General features: G+C 43.6%; 8 protein-coding genes across 8 annotated transcripts; 6 read left to right on the top strand and 2 right to left on the bottom strand.

Annotated features, from left to right (window-relative positions):
• Positions 1–532: 532 nt before the first annotated feature.
• On the top strand, positions 533–2,244 carry AOL_s00210g324 (uncharacterized protein; the record flags this gene model as incomplete). The annotated part of the gene is made up of 3 exons (XM_011129125.1): positions 533–1,065; positions 1,165–1,831; positions 1,939–2,244. The coding sequence occupies 3 exons, from the start codon at positions 533–535 to the stop codon at positions 2,242–2,244; spliced, it is 1,506 nt and encodes a 501-aa protein (XP_011127427.1).
• A 762-nt stretch (positions 2,245–3,006) lies between these two features.
• AOL_s00210g323 (uncharacterized protein) lies at positions 3,007–4,159 on the top strand (the record flags this gene model as incomplete). Its single annotated transcript, XM_011129124.1, has 2 exons — positions 3,007–3,305; positions 3,388–4,159. The coding sequence occupies 2 exons, from the start codon at positions 3,007–3,009 to the stop codon at positions 4,157–4,159; spliced, it is 1,071 nt and encodes a 356-aa protein (XP_011127426.1).
• A 67-nt stretch (positions 4,160–4,226) lies between these two features.
• AOL_s00210g322 (uncharacterized protein) lies at positions 4,227–4,526 on the top strand (the record flags this gene model as incomplete). Its single annotated transcript, XM_011129123.1, has 1 exon — positions 4,227–4,526. The coding sequence occupies one exon, from the start codon at positions 4,227–4,229 to the stop codon at positions 4,524–4,526; it is 300 nt and encodes a 99-aa protein (XP_011127425.1).
• A 1,141-nt stretch (positions 4,527–5,667) lies between these two features.
• Positions 5,668–7,601, top strand: AOL_s00210g321 (uncharacterized protein; the record flags this gene model as incomplete). Its single annotated transcript, XM_011129122.1, has 3 exons — positions 5,668–6,367; positions 6,428–7,417; positions 7,531–7,601. 3 exons carry the CDS (start codon positions 5,668–5,670, stop codon positions 7,599–7,601), a joined length of 1,761 nt encoding a protein of 586 aa, XP_011127424.1.
• A 669-nt stretch (positions 7,602–8,270) lies between these two features.
• Positions 8,271–9,761, top strand: AOL_s00210g320 (uncharacterized protein; the record flags this gene model as incomplete). The annotated part of the gene is made up of 3 exons (XM_011129121.1): positions 8,271–8,578; positions 8,684–9,335; positions 9,423–9,761. The coding sequence occupies 3 exons, from the start codon at positions 8,271–8,273 to the stop codon at positions 9,759–9,761; spliced, it is 1,299 nt and encodes a 432-aa protein (XP_011127423.1).
• A 924-nt stretch (positions 9,762–10,685) lies between these two features.
• On the bottom strand, positions 10,686–11,393 carry AOL_s00210g319 (uncharacterized protein; the record flags this gene model as incomplete). Its single annotated transcript, XM_011129120.1, has 2 exons — positions 10,686–11,005; positions 11,096–11,393. 2 exons carry the CDS (start codon positions 11,391–11,393, stop codon positions 10,686–10,688), a joined length of 618 nt encoding a protein of 205 aa, XP_011127422.1.
• A 711-nt stretch (positions 11,394–12,104) lies between these two features.
• On the top strand, positions 12,105–15,909 carry AOL_s00210g318 (uncharacterized protein; the record flags this gene model as incomplete). Its single annotated transcript, XM_011129119.1, has 4 exons — positions 12,105–12,277; positions 12,356–12,597; positions 12,655–13,182; positions 13,265–15,909. 4 exons carry the CDS (start codon positions 12,105–12,107, stop codon positions 15,907–15,909), a joined length of 3,588 nt encoding a protein of 1,195 aa, XP_011127421.1.
• Positions 15,910–16,163: 254 nt separating this feature from the next.
• AOL_s00210g317 (uncharacterized protein) lies at positions 16,164–16,960 on the bottom strand (the record flags this gene model as incomplete). Its single annotated transcript, XM_011129118.1, has 2 exons — positions 16,164–16,734; positions 16,809–16,960. The coding sequence occupies 2 exons, from the start codon at positions 16,958–16,960 to the stop codon at positions 16,164–16,166; spliced, it is 723 nt and encodes a 240-aa protein (XP_011127420.1).
• Positions 16,961–20,248: the final 3,288 nt, after the last annotated feature.

The raw sequence follows: 20,248 nt of genomic DNA, 5'->3' as shown, positions 1-20,248 counted from the left end.
TCATCAACTACCTCTAATCAGTGAGGGAATATATCAAACCGCGCTGTGTCAGTCGAGCACGTGGGATCCATGTTTTCCTTTGATACCTCAATACTTTGAAATTTATAGGGACAACCGGCCATGACGATGCGGACGCAGAATAATTTCAGCAATTCACTTGACTCATAAACCTGAGCAATACGAGGCCAATATACGTGATGTGAATGAAGTTAACCGTCGGATATCCAGATCCGCGGCTCTAATATTAAAATATTATTATATTCCCTACTCAAGTGGGCTATTATATCTTACATATGTGCGCCCCCTCTATAAATTTATAAATCGGCGAGAATGTCCTAGCTAGCACCTTCACAGCTTTCCAACCATCTTCAATTGTGACTTCAATCCGAATCCCCCATATTAATGTTTAACTTTTAATATTTTTGAGATTCTTAATATCTCTAACCCCTACCCCTGGTCGATTTTCTAGTAGCCCCCAGCTAAACACCCATTGTAACTTGTATACTAACGCCGACGGCCACGATCTCTCATAATGCGTCTCCGTACGAGAATCATGAACAAATTGAAAGACATCAGAGCTCTGATACCACTCCCTTTTGCTCCTCTGTTCTACAGAAGAAGGAGATTATCTCAGAGAGGGAGCGAGGAATCCGGAAGCCTATGGCTGACTCTCCCTGGTCTGGGCGCATCCGGAGTAGAGCTAGAACATGAAAGCCCTGAGCCTCTCGTCCTCGTCGAACCACCTTGCCAAGTGGAACCAGATTCAGTCTGCGAAGAAACGGAAACTATCGTTAATTCTGCAGAAACACCAGACTTGGACACAGGCAATCCTGAGGCCGAAATCCCCCCAGTTCCTCGTCGGATTACAAATTTACCCGTTGAACTTACGACGATGATTTTCTCATATTTTCCCGATTGTTTTCTTGTTACTGTTGGACAAACTTGTCACCATTTTTATCAAATTTGCTTGCGAGAACGTTTAAAGTCTTTTTCTATTTATACATCAAAAGATTCTGTTTTATTGAAGATATTGGAGGAGCGAGAGGATCTAAGAGCTGCTGTACGGTGAGTCCCCATACTCCCTCCATTATCTAGCGTTACACTGCGTATGCTCTAGATTGACGATCGAGTTTCTAACTAAACTTTGGTTGGATTTTCGGTCAGGAATCTGAGAATCGTAATCGAACCACCGGATAGCTGGCCCCTTATAAGGAACCAAAATGAATACCTTCCTTACGTCAACAGCCAGCTTCTTCCCTGCTATATCTTCTGGTGCCTCCTTCCACCTTTCAACAAGCCTGAAGTCCAAAATGCCATCTCCAAACACTTTTTTGATAACGTACGCCATATTGAAATCAAGGGCGACGTTGATCATTTAAGGTCCTTCATTGAGATCATAAACTGTTTATCCGACCACAGGCCTCTGAGGCTCCGAAGCTTTTCTATCAAGCTCGGAGATACCTGGGACCAAGGAGACATGGAATTAACTCAATCGGAGTTGGGACTCATTCGATACCCCGGAGGCCTAACACGCTTGCAGATGCATGTTAGCGACTGCTTAAGGCCGTTTAATATGCTCGTTGTCCTCGGATTGTCTACTGATACTCTGACTACGGTGGATATTACGACTTGTTACTTGAGGGAACGATGTGACTTTGGTCAGTTGGTGGTCTGTCCGAATGTCAAGGTTTTGAAGGTCACGAAGGATCTCTACTATGGCCAATCGCGCGTGGAGATTTTCGTCAGGATGTTCCCGAATGTGGATACGCTGTATTTGAATCCAAAAATGGTTATCTATGGGAGCGCTTGGGTTACCGCTGATTACGTATGGGTAAGTTAAGGCTCTCATGCCTTCCTTGGTCATTCTCTCCTCTCGCTTTTTGGAAGCAACTTCACTTGGCTATGAATCTCTAACATATTTTTTCGGTAAAAAAATAGCCTGACCCGTGGCTACTTCAATGGACAGCTATGAAGAACGTCAAAACCATTGAGATTCAAAACGACGATAGGTACACTCTGCCCATGAACCTACAATTCCATCACGATCTTCTCTTACAGAGGTTGGAATACCTGAGGAGCTTGTGGAAGAGAGATGGAATGTCGAATCTGGAAGTTTTACGCTGCAGTCGGAAGTGGCCGTACGATCAAAGAGTCTTCATGAGCACCACTGAAAAGAGTAGATATGTGGTTATGTGGGAGATTAGACTTGTTGATTTGAATGTTTGGGATTATAGCGGATGTTGATTGTAGTTTAGATGTTTTCCATATATGTATTTTTTCTAGATGTATGATATCATGATGAGAAATGGTCGTCGTTTGTCTTTTTCTTCTTTTTCTTCTTCCTCTTCTCCTTCTTCATCCTCCTCTTCCTCCTCTTCTTTTTCTTTTTCTTTGTCTTTTTCCTTTTCTGCATTTTGTCTCTCAGTTGCGTCAACTGTTTTATATACCTTTGTATATGCCTATTATATTTAGAGCCCTACGGATATATACGCTGGCTAGCCTAGTTGTTAGACGGGTGCGTGCTGAAGCGTTTTAATACAAGACTGAGACGGTGCTAAATACACTGGCAGATACTGAGTTATAGTCTATAGAGCATAAGCTACTTGGTAGTCCCTTAGTAAGCAGATCACTGTCTAGTCCACCAACTATACCTCAGCCATCCCGCACCGCCCCAACACACCTTACCCTTTCATCGACCTCATTTGAGTATTGTTGACCATCGAAAGCTTCCATCACATTGGTGGTCCTCTAAGATTTCGGCTTCCACTATCAAAACACTTTGTATCATTCTTACGAAGTGTCTACTCTACGATACCTTCTTCGATTCTATTAGGTCTTGCATGACCAACAAGATCAAAGGGTCCAGCTCTCGTCGCGTCTCGTCATAATACCTTTCATCCTCATTGTTCGAAGAATTCCTTCTTCTCCTCATTGAGCATCTATTTCGCCATACCTCCCTCGTTCGACTAGGACTATACCATATCTCGAAATCCTCCTACTATCACCATGAAGCAAGATACCGGGCCAAACACCACATCGAAGTTGGCCGCTCAGCGACTAACAGAAACGCACGAAATGGATACCCTAGATAGCAAGTGTTACTTCGCGAAGCTCCCTGTTGAATTAAAAACAGAGATTCTATCGTACTTTCCAAGATGGCAACTGCTAAAGATTTCTACAACCTGCAAAGATTTTCGTTCGATATGTTTGAGACATTGTATCAAGGAAGTTCATATTCGGACGTCAAATCGAGGTGGCTGCTTGAAGCTCCTGGAGAGGTACCCGGATATCAGATTGGCTGTTAGGTATCTTTCCACTTTTTTTCTTTCGGGCTTTATTTGAGGTAGGGCCAGCTATATAGGAGTTCTAACGCTGTTCTTGGGGTAGATACTTAAAAATTGATATTTTCAAGTCTGGTAAAGATAAATGGGCAACGCCTAAATTATGGGACCCAATTGATTATTACGGTACAGATGACGAAGACAGTGACGATCTTACTCTAGAAGATGGTACTGTAACGAAAATACGATCTGAAGGAACTGAAATCACGTTCGAGGGACGAAGGGTCGAGCTAAAGCGTCCCCCAAAACCCTTCAATCATCGCAAAGTCCTAGGTGCTATTTCAAAGGGCTTTTTCGACAATGTTACCCGAATCAATATTGAATACCACGCTAAAGATATAAAATCTTTTCGGGAGTTCGTAAATCGGCTTTCAAAATTCCAACCGACAACCCTTCGGATTCTCAACATTCGTTCATTTGAGCTCGTTACTCACGAAGCAGTATGGATGAAACCGGAAGACCGAGGGGAAATACGGTTCCCCAAAGGTCTAGACTACATTAGCTATCACCCAAAGAGTTACATCGCTAGATTTCGGGCTCTGGATCTCTTAAAAGCTTCGTTCAACACTCTCACATCTTTAGAAATTCCGGCATGGCACTCTTTAGGACATAAGAATATCCCTGGCCTAGTCTGTCCAACTTTGAGAGTGCTGAGGTTGGAGAGACACCCGCTAGATTCCCCAGTTGCTGAAACTTTCAGTAAATTCTTCCCAAATGTTGAGGAGTTGTTTCTCCTCGAGGTCCAAATGCCAAACGCCTTGGAACTCGAGTACGCCTCTACGGTAAGCTTTGTGTTACGTCCAGTTCTGAAACGATGAAAATTATTTGGAGGGCTTAAACCACTGACCATATGTATACTTTCAACGAGATGGAGAATGGAGCGCCATGAAAAAGCTTCGCAAAGTTCAAATGGAGGCCTATGAAATCTTCGAAGAAGATCTAAGCTATTGCGTTGAAGCCGCAAAAGATTCCACTCGAGCTCTAATAGAAAGATGGTACGCAGACGGGTTGAAGGACTTGGAATTGCTGAAATTATGTGTTTATGACTGGGACAAGTGCTTTGAACTTCATCTTACGTATAAGGTTAAGCAACGGGAACCAGGGATAGAGGTGGAAGATCTGGATGAAGTCATCCATAATGTATATCGGAACATGGATTGGTTTCTCAATCCGGACCAAATTTGATATAGAATTATCGAGCGGCAGTAGCTTTACAATAACCCGTTCTTGCCTTCAGGTATTTTGACATATCTTAGAATATGAGCCTATCAATGCGGCGCAAATAATACCAAAGTGGGTCCAGCGAGAGTATCCGGACCGTATCAATCCTAAATCTCAAAAATGTATTTCTTGTATACATAAAAGTACTCAAATATGTTGCATCGCCTGTATTTCTGTACATTTAATTCATTGATCTCTGACGATATATGTAGCAGTATATTATGCATATCTATGCAAGAAGTTTGGTGTTCAATGTTCGACCAGGATTAATTGAGATTTCGGCAGGGTTCTATTTTCCGAATGCGACACCATCCTACTTCACCATGGGCTTGGACAGCTGGCCTCGAGGCTAGGACAGCTGCAGTAAATATACATATGTTTGGCATGCGGCTGCATAAAGCGTACAAATATCGGATAATATTTTCGTCGGATCAATTCCGATAAATTGCTAAGCTAATTTTTTGGCTTACTCGCTGGTGCATATGCATGCATGCTGACGCAGTTTATAATTCTCTCGAGGCTACGTTGCTTGGATTTTATACCTAAATTTATATAAGTTTATAAACTTATATTGAATTTGAATTTTCGAGTCTTCACAATATTCACTTTCTACATGCTCGTGCAATTAGGGGTATACGAACGGTTAACAGATAGTGTATCTGACGAATTCCGACTTCGATCGATGGGAAATTTCATTTTGACAAAAAGTAGGGATTGAATGGTGAGCCCTGGCCAGCCCTGGTAGATGTTCTGGCCTGCACCACTGCAGCTATCCGACATGACGCCAGCTTCAGCTGCTGTGAACTCGGGCGCAACACAAAACCTCACTTCGCCATTCAATGGACAGATGCATTCCAAAGCCGTGACATGGGATCACGATACCCATAACCTTTGGAGTCGGGGTTTGTAATTGTCGTCAAGTTGATTTTTTTTTTAAGGATTGCAAATTGGTATAAAGGGACTGATTTCTGTCCCTCTTGTTGGGATATATCGACATAGACAACATCTCTCTTCCAGCTTCACTCCCCCGAAATCCAGTCACCATTACAATTTTCCAATTTCACTTACCTCAAAATATATTCTTATTTATGTACATATCTCGAAAATGGTCCACATCAAAGTCGACTCCCAATTAACGACCGACGTTATTCCGGCGAAACCAATTAAAGCCGGGAACCGATTTGTCGCAATCAAGGATAAAGATTCAAAATTGGCTTGCTTCAGTCTCAGCGATGAGAAGAAGTTGAATCTTATTCTTAATATCCAAGGAGTTCACACTCTCATCAATTTCGGCAAATTAGTTGGAATCGAGACGGATATTCGGACCTTTGACGTTCAACAATCGCCAAATCTGTCTTTGGACATTTGCATTGCCACTGATAGTGGTGATAATAAATCGAGCTTGTTGCTTGTTCATAAGCTTGATGTCAGCGGTTTATCTAACCCAGTACCTACTTCAAACATTATTAGAGGAGCGGATGTTCCGGCTGTTCATCACATCTTCCTGAGCGACTCTGAGTCCGAGTCAGAATACCCTTTGATACTTGCTGCTTTCCAACCTCTTGAAAGAATCACAAAGGAGGAACAAGTCGGCTTTGTTCATGTTGTGGATGGTTCTCTCTCTTTGAATACTAAATGGACTTTGGATACCAATTCCGAGAAGATATTCGATGTTGCCTTTGGAACATCGCCTCTTGGTGAAGGCTTGTTCGTGCTTTATGAGATCGGTGGAAAGAGAAAAGTTCAATTCAAGATCTTTCGAGGCCGAAGCGAAGGTTTTGTAGTTGAGCCAGAGATTCCTCAAGGTGAGGCTTTATTTGGATTGCTCCATGTTATGACGCCTGATTACTAATTGTTACTTCTAGACACGCAATGCATCTCTACCTTTTTTGATGCCGTGAAAAGGAATTCGGTCCTTATTACAGGTGGCAGCACTATAACGGCACTGAGATCCTCTGAATACATGTTGCCGGCAAAAGCGGGACAGGTCATCACTTCAAAATCAGAAGGCGCCATCGGCGTTAAGGACTTGCACATTGTACAGGATTCTGAACATGTTCGAATCTTCTATACGACTGCGGATGAAAGTCTCTTATACTACGACACCACTGTAACTGACCTCTCCAACGGTTCAACAGGAACATTGTTGACGGAAGGAAATTCGACTCGTTTCTCTAGCATTTCGGCCGCGGCCGAAGATTCCAATGGCAGCAAGACGAGACTAAATACTCTTCTGTCTGTTGACGAAGACGGGAACCTTACCTTACTCCAGCAGAGCTCCCACGATTCTCGATGGAATAGGTATCCTTTCTACCATGCCTCCGACAGTGGTACTCTTGAAACCGAAGGCTATGTTGTCCGAATCCAAGTCACTCCAGGCAGTGAAGGGAGTGATAGTGACGAAGATCCTTCTATAATCCCTTATTGCTCGCTTCTCGTATCCTCGTCAGGGTATATCAAAGGTCTCGTCAATGGACAAGAGGTTGAACTTTCGCAGGCGGGTATATGGCTCCGAACGGACGCTACTGGTGTATTAACCATTGTCTTCACAACCACGGATGTTTCTGGCCAGAATATTGAAGTCGAGTCCTTCCGTCCAGGAAAGAGACTTGACACTGGTGATTTTAATAAACAGCAATTAGGACAACAGCATGCTCTGGCGGGTCCAGGCGTCGGAGGACTTCACGCCGGACTAATGGCTTCGAATCTTAGTGGTGTGTCCGGGATTGGTGTAACTTCTTCCTTTTTTAATATTGGTGATGTCGCTAAAGATGTTTGGAACACTGGGTCGCGCACTGCAGGAGATGTATGGAGGGTTGGAGGACGTACGGCAGGGAATATTTGGCACGAAGTCGGTAAGTTTTTATATTTATCTTTGAAACCCTCCCTTGTTAAAACTTGTTCACCTTTTTTGGGTTCTGTTTTGGTACTTGATATGGAGACTAACTTTTGGAATGTCAATTTAAAGAAGACGCTGGGAAAACTGTGGGGCGTGCGGCTGGTGGAGTTATTCATACGATTGGAGGTCTGTTTTCATAGGCTGGTGTTTATAATCTACTGATATATTGGTCATGATGGTATGTATATATACTTACTTAAGTACGTATATACATCTCGACTACGGGACCAATCTCGACCGAATATTCATGTACAACTAATAGAATATTGGAGTTAGTATATAACATATAAATTTGTATTGGCTACAAGTTCTTGAAAATGATCATGTGATAGCGCTATTGGTTCCAATCCCGACACTTAACTTGAGTGAGACTAACTTGGGTGGTAGTCTACTTAGGCCTAGGTATGGCTATAGATTTAGGTACAAGATCAAGAAAGGCGGTTGAGGAGTCTGGCGATCGCGATCGATGAGACAACTCAAATATTAAATAGGTACTTAGTTATAGCAGGTTATGGCCATCCACATGCGTTAATGAGCGTTGGTAAGTATGGGAGAAAGAATATCTTGATGAGAAAGAATCTATCTATCGCGTCGATATCACATATGTATACATGCAGAGGGCGACTCGTATGCTCATTGATCTGACATGCCAAGTAATGCCGAGCAAAAGATCACATCCTAACAAAGACCTTGGTTCGATGTGTTGAGCTTCAAGCTCCAGATCCTTAAGCCTCCTTCGACTGGTCCTATCATCTCTTAGCCTCCGAGTTACCAAGGTTCAAGGTCTCTTTAATACCTATGGGATGACAATGGCTGCTCTCGAAAGTCACGATGGTACTCTTGGGGTAGGCGCCTTAGACAAGTCTGATCGATATCCCGTTCGACGTGCTTCTACAATTCCCACAGTGGAAGCATGTCACTTTCAACGGATGCCAACCGAACTGTTATGCAACATATTTTCGTTCTGCACCAAAAGATTCCTTCTAGAGTCGGTTTCAAAAACATGTAAGCGATTTCGAGAAGTCTGTGTCGCTTTATATCTGGAGGAAATGAATGTTGGACAATTCTTCGATTTTAAGATGCGGGAGAGGTTTTCAGAACATCTGCTTGCGGTGAGGTAAAAAGCCCTTAGTATTGATTTTAAGTACTCCAATACATGGCCGGATTTGTACTTGTCAATGAGCATGGTGGTATATAATGCTAACTTATAATTATTCAAAAGACATATTGAGGTTCACGCTCCGGGGGATAAAAATGAAGACGAAGATACCGACCGTTGTCACTCCATGGGTCCCGAACTAATGGAAAGATCCCTTGGAAATCTCATTGATGGAATTACAGCAGGAGCTTTCTCTGTTCTTAAATCCTTTCGCATGGCATACTATGATTGTCACTCGGATAAATATATCGAAGTAATGAACGCACTTTCGAAAAACCAACCGGCTACGCTTCGAAAGGTTGCAATAGAGGTTTTAAACAATTCTGAACTACCAAATACAGCAGCATCTACCGGTGAGATGTCTATAAACTATCCTCGGGACTTGGAGTGTATCAGATTCGATCTACACGAATATGAGAGATTCCGACCCCCTCGATTGGATCCGTTTGAAATTCTAATTTATTCCTATGATACTTTGAAAGTATTGGAGCTGAAGATATACGGTTGGGATGGTAAATATAGCGAGGCGGTGGTTTTTCCGAACCTCAAGATACTCAAGTTCTCACAAATGTCTGAAGAAGATCATAAGTATTACCCAATCGCTTGCTATTTGAGTAGAAGTTTTCCAGGTGTCGAAGAGTTATGGCTGGATAGTACAGAGGTCTCTGGCGAACCTTCTTTGCATTCTATGAGATGGAAATCACAGGCTTGGGTGGTATGAAGCCCCCTTTTTTATAGCTTATTGATAGGATTTTTTTTTACAAGAGCGCTAACATCCTTATTCTCGACCACGGGTGTATAGCTGAACAGATTCATGAAATGGAGTCGGATGATAAAGGTGAAGAGGGTTGAGTTACAATACCTGGGGCACGATGATCTCCCAAATGGCTTAATATTTGCCTTCCATCAGCGCTTTGCCGTCGCGATAGTTGAAGAGTTGATAAGGGTATGGACTCTCTATGGCATGGATGCATTGGAAACCGTCCATTGTACGCGAGATGAGGTCAGCAAAGATCTGAATCACAATGTCGACTGTACCTTCGAGATTAGTAGAGCGGTTGCAAATATGCCTACATCGACGACGGAGAGGAGAATAAATGCAGAGACGTTACGCGTCAAGTTGGTGGAAAAGAGTTTTTGAAGCGGGGTATCTCTGGGCTATGAAAACTAGTGCCCTGCCGGATAATATTCTATCGGAGAGCTGGGTTGGCACTCTTATTCTTGATCCCCGCAAGGCAGGGTAGATACTTGTCTATCGTTATAATCTTTGCGATATTAAGTTATTTGACCCTGAGGCCTTAGCTAGCTGGGATATATGTTTTTCCTTTTAGCCCGCCGATGTACATCGATGTTAGATATCGCAAGGTCTAGATCAGGTAGCCTGATGACGCATAACCCTAACCTCAAGCGAAATCGCAATATAAGCGTAGCAAAATCAATGAAATTTAGCCCGGTAGAATTTTCAACCCGATATTTTAAATTTGTTCAAAGCTGGGCATTATTAGGAATCTTTTGGTTTGTGAGCGCAGTATAAAAAAAGAACCCGGTGACCAACTTGATAGGACGCACAAATGCGGCACAGCCATACGAGAACCCCTCACAGCTATTCACATGGTCACTTTCCTATCGTTGTAGCTCGAAAGAATGCCATTGTTCTCCTCATGATCATGCCCAATGTCTGATCGCAATATCGGGACCGTTATTCCGGCACCGAACGGTCCGGATAAGCGGTAAAGCCTATAGTAGCTGCGATATCTCCTCTGCTCGATACCAAGAGAGAGATGGTCAAATTTTAGTTACGAGCTCCATATCGGAGCTTATATAGGCACTTAATATTGCGATATGGTTGATATTTATTGTAGACAATACGAAATACTTGCTATATAGCAATATTGGGAGAGGAAACAGCCATACGCAACCACCATCAAGTATGCAAATCGTCCTTTAAATTCAGAAAAACGCTTTGAAAATCAAAAGACCCTGGAATTCTAAACATACACAAAGATAATCCCCAAAACTCCTATTCTCCAGGTGGTAAAACTAGAAATAGCATATGCCAGAACGACTACCCAAATGCCGGTGTCAAGCAATAATTCACGACCAACTCGTTTTCCCTCTTAAAACATTTATATAGATTTCCCACTTCTTCATCCAAACCGGGTGCAAATGTGCTATTCACATATACAAAGAGACTTTGTCCGTTGGTATTGGTTTGCGTGGTCAAATGCCCGCTACTGCTGGGTGAAGCACCAGGAGGTGGCCCATTGAGTCCTAGATTTTTGCGAAGAAAGTTCACAACAACGGAGAACTTTTTAGAGGCGGTGAGGGTAAATACTTTCTTCTTGAGAGAAGGTGCTGAGCCGATGGATAAGAGGCGTATTGTCACTTTTTTTTCAAAAAAAAACCCCCCAAGTCAGTATGTGTTTCCTAGTTGACTCTATATATAGGAAGCGAGAGAGATATCGAGATAGGCACCTTTGGCCGTGCTTGGCATAAACGCATTCGCGAGAGCTACCCTGCTATCACGTGGTATGTTTGTGAGCACCACACTCGCAGAGAGTGTTATCGGAGGTGCAGAGGCCTCATCATCGTCTGAATCTGGTTCCGGTAGGGGAACAGGAGTAAGAGAACCTTGAGGCTCGTTTGGTGATGCTGTTTGGGCTGGAGGTGGTGACTGTGGAGGTACACCCGGGACCTGAGCTAAGGGTAGCTGGATCAATGGTGGTTCGAGCTCTGGGTCGGCGGAAGTGGAGAAGAGGTGAGGAGATGACATCGTGGAGAAGTATTTGGGGATGCTATCGGTGAGGTATCGTATCTAGAAGCTTGTTATATTCGTTGAGGTTGGGCATAGTAATGTCCGCCTATGCAATCAGGTATACCAGTAACATGTAGGTTACGTGAGCCTGGTAGCTAGTCCTGTGCGACACCAGAAGCCACTTTCGGTGGGCGTTTCGATGGGACCTTCGTGGCTGGTGTTGGAATTTGTGAGCACAACACAGGATCCGAAGAGGTTGGCTGCATCAGATGTATTTACATGTAACTTTGGGTGCTGCGTGACCCTTCCTCCAATCATGTCTCGGCTGGCGGGGACGAATTTTGTTTCCATCCAATAAAACAGAGACGAATTTTGTCCGGAGCCAATAGAATAAAAGGGCGGTTTGCACACATGGAAACGGTACCTAGGTCCAAACCTGTGAAGTGACGCTGTAAAAAGGTATGCAACTCGCCCAATGCAGTATCAGGAGTCAAGGCTGCTAATTTGCCAGTCGCAGGAAATCGAGTCTATATAAGGGCTCGTTCCGTCGTCTTGTTTCTGGGCTTCATATTCAACACCAAGCAACGACGAATATAACAGCTTCCACCTATCTTTGATACTAGTGTCTTCTATATTATAGAAATATTTTTTTAACAATTTCAATCGTAATTACTGCTTTACAGATTGATAGTCTGTATAGTTTTCAAGAAAGATTCCGTACATCTTGACATGGCTAGCCAGCAGGTACAACATGTACAGCCCAATAAGGTTCGAGTCGCCAAGATATCACAAGAAACTTGGGAATCGTACAAGAGCGATATCAGTCGCCTCTACTTAGAAGAAAGAAAAACATTGGACCAAGTACGATTGGTAATGGAAGAAAGTTTGGGGTTCATCGCAACGTAAGATAACTTGCATCTTTCATATTATGTTAACACTACCGATCGAAGAATACTGACGCATTTGATCGGTGTATATAGTAAGGCCCAATATATTCGCATGGTCAATGAAGTTTGGCGCCTGAAAAAGAATATAAAAGGCAGTGACCTCGATTGCATAGATACTCGTGAGAGGAAAAGAGCAAGAGATGGCAAGAAAACTGGTGTTAAACTAGGCAATCGACAACTAGACGAAAGTGAACTGCGGAGAAAGAGAGGTCGACACCACGTTTCCGTCATTGAGCAGCATCAGCGCCGGGTTGCAGCACAGCCAAATGAAAAAAGTAAGATAACCCTAATTGGAAATGCTGAAAATAGTGCTAAGAGCTCGGGGTAAGCAGACATTGAACCGGCAACTCCCGAGGGAATGGAGATTTTTACCCCAACCCCATCGATACCGTCTCCCCAAAACACGGATTTGGTGGCGTCAGGAACTCAAGGTCGTTTGTTCCTAAACTCTATGGTCTCTCTATCGAAGTACTCCCCTTCGCCAGGTACCCCAGTTACTTCGTTGCCGTGCCCGCCAGTACCTATCAAAGAACTTGCAAAATTAGGCGTATCACTTCAACTCGCTTCATTCTCATTGCCAAGTTCGCCCTCCAATAATTCGATAATTATTGCCTCTAGCTCTTCGAGTGAGCTACTACCATATATAAGTTTCGAGGACCCCGCTAGTGAAGGAGAATCGTCAGACGCCATACTCTTACCCCGCGAGTTTTCGCCAGATGCGGCTCAATTACGCGTTATCATATCCTCACAGGTTCGAGAGTATCTTCATCCTGTTGCTCTCTACAACAATGTATTCCACACAACTCCGGGCGTAGGCTTTTCGATTCTATTCGAAAATCACCTCGAAGAGATTTTTGAAGGTATTTTCGCACCTCCTGGGCGATTATGAAACAGTGAAGCCCAAATTTACCCTATTGCGGTGTCTAATCGTCATGAATTTAGGATCATATGAGTCGCTCGTTAGAGCGAGTAAGAAATATCCCGTAATAGAGGAGGTGCTCTCACATAAACCAATCACCGATGTCGTAGAATGGTTATTTAAAATGCGACTCAATCTACTCGAATCATCGCAATCAACAATCGAGGTAATATGCTTTTTGAAGGCTTATATGATTAGGCTTTCGAACAACATTGACGGAGGCTCTACAAGGCGTATGATCATGAATCAATTACTAAAGTCTGGAATAATTCAGAAACATATCAAGACAATCGAAATGATACTTCGGGAGGCTCGCTTGAGAAAATCAAGGCATATCAATACGTCACCTGAAGTTTTTGCCAATAACCCAAATCACTATTCGACTGGATTTGAACTCATTGTTGAAAATTTTGCTACAGAGTTGCTCTATGGCGCTGCTCGGACTGGAGACCAACTTATTGTAAATTTAATGCTCCGAATTTGCTTCCCAGGAGAGGAGGCTTTGAGCCAACGAGAGACTTTAAACGACAAAGTCGGCACAACGGCAATCCAATATGCGATAGAGTACGGAAATATTGATATCTGTTATCTTCTCCTACGACAAGGATTTGATGTGAACGTCCCCCCAATTTCCGATTTCTCCCCTTCTCTGTTGTGGACCGCCGTTGCCCTCGATTTTCCAGACCTTGTTTCGGACCTAGTGCACGTTTACAATGCCACTGTTGAGATCCGCAAGGACTTCGACTGTACAGCTGGAAATAGCTCCCTCTGTCATTATATAAAGGAGCTCTTACGTAGCAGGAGGGCCATATACGCGGGTTCCTGGGTATCTACGCATCAAACCATGGGTGAATATATACACAAGTTATTCTACCTCACAGACTCTAAGTTGTATCCAACAACGACTGCACTTCGGCTGAGCATAAGGCTGGATAGAGTAAAATGTTTTTCAGGGATTCTAGATCTGCCGAGTACTTTTGGCCACAAAAGACACGAACTTCAGGGGCCAAATGGACTCTGTCATCTTTTCAAGGTCGCAATGGCTAATTGGTCGCCTGTGGTAGCAGAGTATATAGCGGAGCGCATATCCTTAGACAGCGAACTTGCCAATCATCCGAGGGTCGACTCCATTCTGCAATTATCAATCCAGAAAATCAATATTTCTCGCACCAAACTACCTTTACAAAGCGGCGTGGATCTTCACGCAATCCATTCTCCAGATTTTCGAGATGCGTTCACTTCGGGACCGTACGAATATACAGAGTGCGTACTATTATGGCTTCGGCGCCAGGGCCTTATTGAACGAATTGGTCTGCGATATTATAGTGAGCATGGTAGAAGTCTTGAAAAGTCTCAAACAGAAAACAAGACCTTAAGTAGCAGATTTGGACCAGTCTCTGACCTTAACACCCGGATAACTTCAAGGGAAAAGACTACAGTCCATATTTTTGCCCTGGACACTGAAATAGACCGTGGTATAGCCGCTATAGAGGTTTTGGTCGAAAGCCTTTGTCCCAGTGACCGTGATCTACTGCGAAACCGGATCACCATTTTATCCAAATTGTCGAAGCGCCTGGATATATTCGTCAGCTTGGGCACGGATCTCGGAGTCGATATATTTCCTCAGAATTCAGTACATATTTTAATACGGCCCGTGAGAGATTCCCAGAGTTTATCTTATTTCGAGGGAACTTCGCGATTGTTCAATGATATATGGCCTACAAAATCATCTCCCCAAAATCAGACCACTGAATTAAGGGCATCCTGGGACCCGGGATACGAACCGGACCTGGAAAAGCTCAAAAACCTATTTGATTTCGACAAGCTCGACGAAACAACCGGGTCCACTATTCGCTATGGTAATAAAACGGAATATCCACAAACAAAAATCGAGTTGGAGATGGCCTTCTCTCGAGAACGGTTATCTAGGAAGTTATGGCGTGTGAATGCCGAAGGCATCGTCGAAGGCATAGTATTTCAAGATTGGAACTTGCCGGAAGAGGATACTACAAATTTTGAGCACGCCATGGACTTTGTTCGCTGGAATGCCCCTCTGAAGCAACAGAAACTGCAATGTGCACTCTCAATGGAGATAATACCGCTACTCACTGGCACTGGAGCCTTGTCCCTCCTCCGACTTGCCGTCCACTGTGATGCGTACGAAACCGTACAGGTCATATTTAAAAGCCACGAAGGGCTAAAAGTTACATGTGAAATCCTTCACGAAGCAGCATGGTTCGCTAGACCTGAAACATTTGACCTCATAGTAGGACAATACTGGATTTCGGTTGGGGACATGCACAACGAAGCTACGAACTTTGAGCTTATACTCCTCGTTACCATCGTAGCCGGAAACCTATACAAAGTCATTAACATATTACCCTTTACGAATATCGACCACGATTATGGGCGGGAGAGAACTCCATTGGGTGTCGCGAGTTTTCTGGGCCGGCTAGATATCTGCAAAGTTCTTTTGGGATCAGGAGCTTCGAAATATTTATCAAAATATGAGAAAGAGGCCGGCGAAAAGGGCAACTTCGCAATTCAAACCATCCTACGGATGGCAATAAATGAGCGAGGTGAGGCTCAAAGTGGTAAAGAATTGACGGATGGTGGGGCTGACACGGTTGGACATGCCGTGAATTCCCGAAGACACCTCAGACTTTAGGAAATCGTCCAGCCCCTGTACCCTCCTAGCATTATAGAGTTCTCAAAATAAACCTCATTCGCACACGAAGATGCCGTCAGCGGACCCTCTCGTAAAATACGTCGAAGGGCATTCGGAGCTATCGCTATTGTATATTTGGTCATCGAGTACAACTTTTCATTATTTATTTATTTTTACGACACCGGACCCCAAAGAAATATTTACATATCATTGTCATTACATTCGATATATCAATCCTCCTCCGAATAACTCTATTAAGCTGGAACACACTGGCTATACCACTCGTTGAAAACGGAGCAGACATATCCATCTGAGCAAACTCCACGGCCGGTCCAGGTAGTACCACCGCACTGCTCCCATGGCCTAAGAGTTGGGAGTGGATTGACGACGGTGGTCCTGGTGCCGGTGCATGGCGGTGGAGTAACGGCCGTCATAGTCTGTCCAGGGCATCTTGGGATACATGTTCCCCACCAAGCACCGCAGCTATTCAGCTGATCCACGCAAAGAGTTGGACAAGATGTGGTGCTAGTAGTCGTTAATCTGGGGGTAGTGGTTGGTGGTGGGGTGGTAGTGACTGCTGGGGTGGTAGGAGATTTGCATGGTGGTGGGGTGAAAGTTGGGAGAGTCGAGCCTGGGCATCTTGGAACACATGTTCCCCACATACCACCACAGGTATTGAGATAGTCGATACACATAGTTGGACAGCTGGTCGTGCTGGTCGTGGGCTTTGTGGTGGTTGGGATGAACGAGGTCGTGGTAATTGGACCGGTTGTGGTCTTCGAGCAGCTTGGAGCTATGAATGTTGGCATTGGCTCACCAGGGCATCTAGATGCAAATTACTGTCAGAATTGTATATTTCCATAGAATTATTTCGCAAGATTTTAGTTTCATTGACATACCGAGGAACGCATCCACCGTAACCTTGGCCGCAAGCATTAACGTAATCATAACAGACGACCTGGCATGATGAGGTTGTTCGGAGAGTAGTTGTCTGTGCGTATCCAGTCACCGCATAGACTGCGGCCACGACAAACGAAACTTTAGACAACATTGTGGGGAAATTCGAAATTGATCAACTTAAGCTAGTATCCGAAGCTACTTTAGAAGTGTTTAATTGTCCGATGTGGTACCGAGGTGGAGCCTGCAGTATAAACTTCCATGATAATCGAAAGGGGTGATTGACCCTTCTTATAGATCACCAGTCGGTCTCCACGTTTCGCCGGATCCGGGGTATCTTGGGATATTAAGAGTCAAGGACGGAATAAAACCCGTCCCAGGCTAAAAATATCATATCGTAGATGTCCGACCTTGGAATTCACGTTGAGAAAATTTGGTCTTTACGAAAATGCAATGCATGTAATGCAAGGGTATGTCCACCGGACTTATCCCCCTGCAGCACTGGTGTATAGCTCGTAAGCACTATACGTATACCGCCCGCATAAATTATAAGCGATAACAGGAATAACTCTCATCTAACTAGCGCGTGATACATCTCTCGATACGCAACTTCTGGGGGTTTTCTTAGGCTCCGAATGTTACATTAACATCCGATCGATGCACGTGGTACGGTCCCGAAGGGAAGATCGGGCCGCCAATCTTAACCGCAACGCAACTTCCAAGAGGTTTTCTGGGGCAGAAGTGGTAATTCGTATCTGCGGACAGGGAATATTTGAGCTTCAAGTTGCTTGCCAAGTCGGAACTTGTCGACTTGTTTTAGACTTTGGATTTTAGCGATGGTTTAACCAAGCGAGAAGCTAGGGTTCGAAGGACCGGGATGCTGGTAGGACAAGATTAATTGACAGCCCAGTCCCAGGGCACGCCTCTTCAAACCGGTTAAACTTGAAACATTTTGAGTGTTTGTAAGCCTGTGTTCGATGCGTAAATGTTTGTCTAACTTATAGTAGTATATCGCCGCTGCTTCGGCGGAGAATAAGGCAGACCGGGAAAACTTCTCATATGATCATAGCATCTTATCAGCTACTAGGGATGGGGTAAGATGTTTACTAAGATGTTTCTGGAATTCCTTATCTTGTATCACGCCACGGTTAACAACGGTTAGCGGTTTCTGAGAGTCGGGTTCTCATAGCCCGGTATTCAGTGCACGAACCATAGTTACTTTCATCTGATATCAGTTTATTTCTATTGGGGCCCTGATCTCATACCCTTGTCCATGGGCGTCATTCACCCATACTGCCATACGTAAGCTGGGCCAATTACACGCAAGTGCGTCTTTAGGCAAGATAATTAAGCCCTGTAGCTAGTTAACATTAATTAAGAGCTCGACCCACATGGACAAAAATGCAACAAATTCTGTATCATCGGGCAATACGTTAATACTGGTCGCTCGAATATTCGCTTAATTAGAGGAAGCGATTGTTTTGTATATCTAGCTATCGACTCGAGAACTTTATTTGGATGCACTCGATACACGCGCGGTGAACGTACAAATATTGGTTTTTAGAGCACTGAACATCATTCTGGAGACTATATTATATACCCAGTGTCTCTCATATCTAGTTTGGTGGACGTCTATGTGAAACTTAGCATCAAGTATGATAAAATCACAGTTGAGGAGCTTCGGGTCTGTGTACGAGATAAGTCTATACATCGATATCCCGCAACGTACGACACTTCCACAGGCGGAGCATTAAAAACTTAAGCTTGAGCTAGTCTGGTTTGAGGACAGTGCTGAGTGGCGCTCCAATATAGAGATGGGCAGCTCTGGCTCCGAGACTAAAGATTAGGTACCTTGAGCATACATGTATACAACTTCATATTTCAAAATGGGGATCTGCTATACAGTCTTGGGGTTAAGCTGGGCAAATTAAAATACCTAGTCTATAAACTCACACAACTAGAATGTTCTCACCCGAATTTAAGGCCAAGCTAGACTATTCTACAGGCTTATAGTCGAAATATCTTGGACGCGGGTCCTAGCGGAAGCCGTCATGGAGCTCCTATCTTCAGTAAAGAGACTATAAAAAGGCCTCTTTTGACAGGGATCATCAACTTCTCCTTCTAACCATCTTTTCATCACTCCTCCTTAATACATCTTCTTTTCACACTCCCTTACTAAAGGCATTCACCCTCATTTTTCTTTTAATTTATATGACCACATGCATTAAGATATGATCTATGCAACCAACTAAGAGATTTATCGAGATGCCCACAAGAAGAAGCTTCAGAGCCTCTAAGAGAATACCATTCGCTGTGCTATATCTCGTACGTAATACAGTAACTATATACAAACCCTACTTATAACTGTGAGCGGGCTGAATAAGACAGAATTCAATTTTTACGCACAAAAATATCATAAATAACCCTTCATACCTGTGTTTCTTTCAGTATATATGATCCTAAAACAGTCAAGCTAATCAAAGAAAACCGAACCTGGCGCCGCATTCTGCAAAGGAAGTATGTTGCCATAGAGGAGCATGGCGAATCACTACAAAACCTGTCAGGGAGATTGCAACGGATATTATGGCGCCCAGTCTAGTTCGTTGGAGCGCAATATGAGCCCCTTAAATAGGATTCCATAAATCAACCGCTTCTAGATCTCCAACTTGCAAACCAGTGATCTTAATATAGACTTTAGATCCTGTAATACAACAGTATATACATCTTTGAAGCTGGTTATAATGTGGTGACTGCGACTAGTTTGATCATGACAAAGGTTTTATGAAGGTTCTATAGGATTCGCGAAGGGACGAGACTAAGGTTCAAAAAACTGTACGTACATACTCCTACAAAAGAAAATCGGTTCAATCATTCAAGGAAGCTTGCAAGTTCGGTTTCTGGATACTAGAATAAAGTGTACTACGTACGACAAAATATCCATACCCATCTTACCCGTCGGACCAACCACATTAGCCCTTCCTAATACTACACCAACAAATGCCAACCCTACAATACATATGAGGCACGTAGACTCGATCATTAGAGAAATTCGATGGAATAATTTAGGTTCCGAAACGCTATAAAGCCACGTTTTAACCTCCTCCGCGTGCTAATGATGGATTTTCATGTTAGAAATGCTAGCATGAAGAAAATTGGTGCTTCACAGATGCATTGAAGGAATGGCCCATAGAGTTTCAATGTCAGCACTCACTTTAATCATGGTCTTATCGATAGAAATAGCATTTTGACGTGTATGAACATGTAATGGAGACACTCATGACATAAATAGTAGGGGTATACGATCAGCCGACGCGAGGTACAACTATCACGACATTCTAGTAGAACATGCATACTCCGGTACTTATTGATATATGATCCAGAAGAGGCCTCATTTATGATGGACATCAAGGATTACTTGGATCAAAACCAGAAGGGACAACTT

The sequence above is a fragment of the Orbilia oligospora genome (genome assembly GCF_000225545.1).
Source record: "Orbilia oligospora ATCC 24927 unplaced genomic scaffold scaffold00210, whole genome shotgun sequence".
Taxonomy (NCBI): Eukaryota; Fungi; Ascomycota; class Orbiliomycetes; order Orbiliales; family Orbiliaceae; genus Orbilia; species Orbilia oligospora.
The sequence above is the reverse complement of the archived record's forward strand: the minus strand, read 5'-3'. Positions and strand labels throughout refer to the sequence as shown.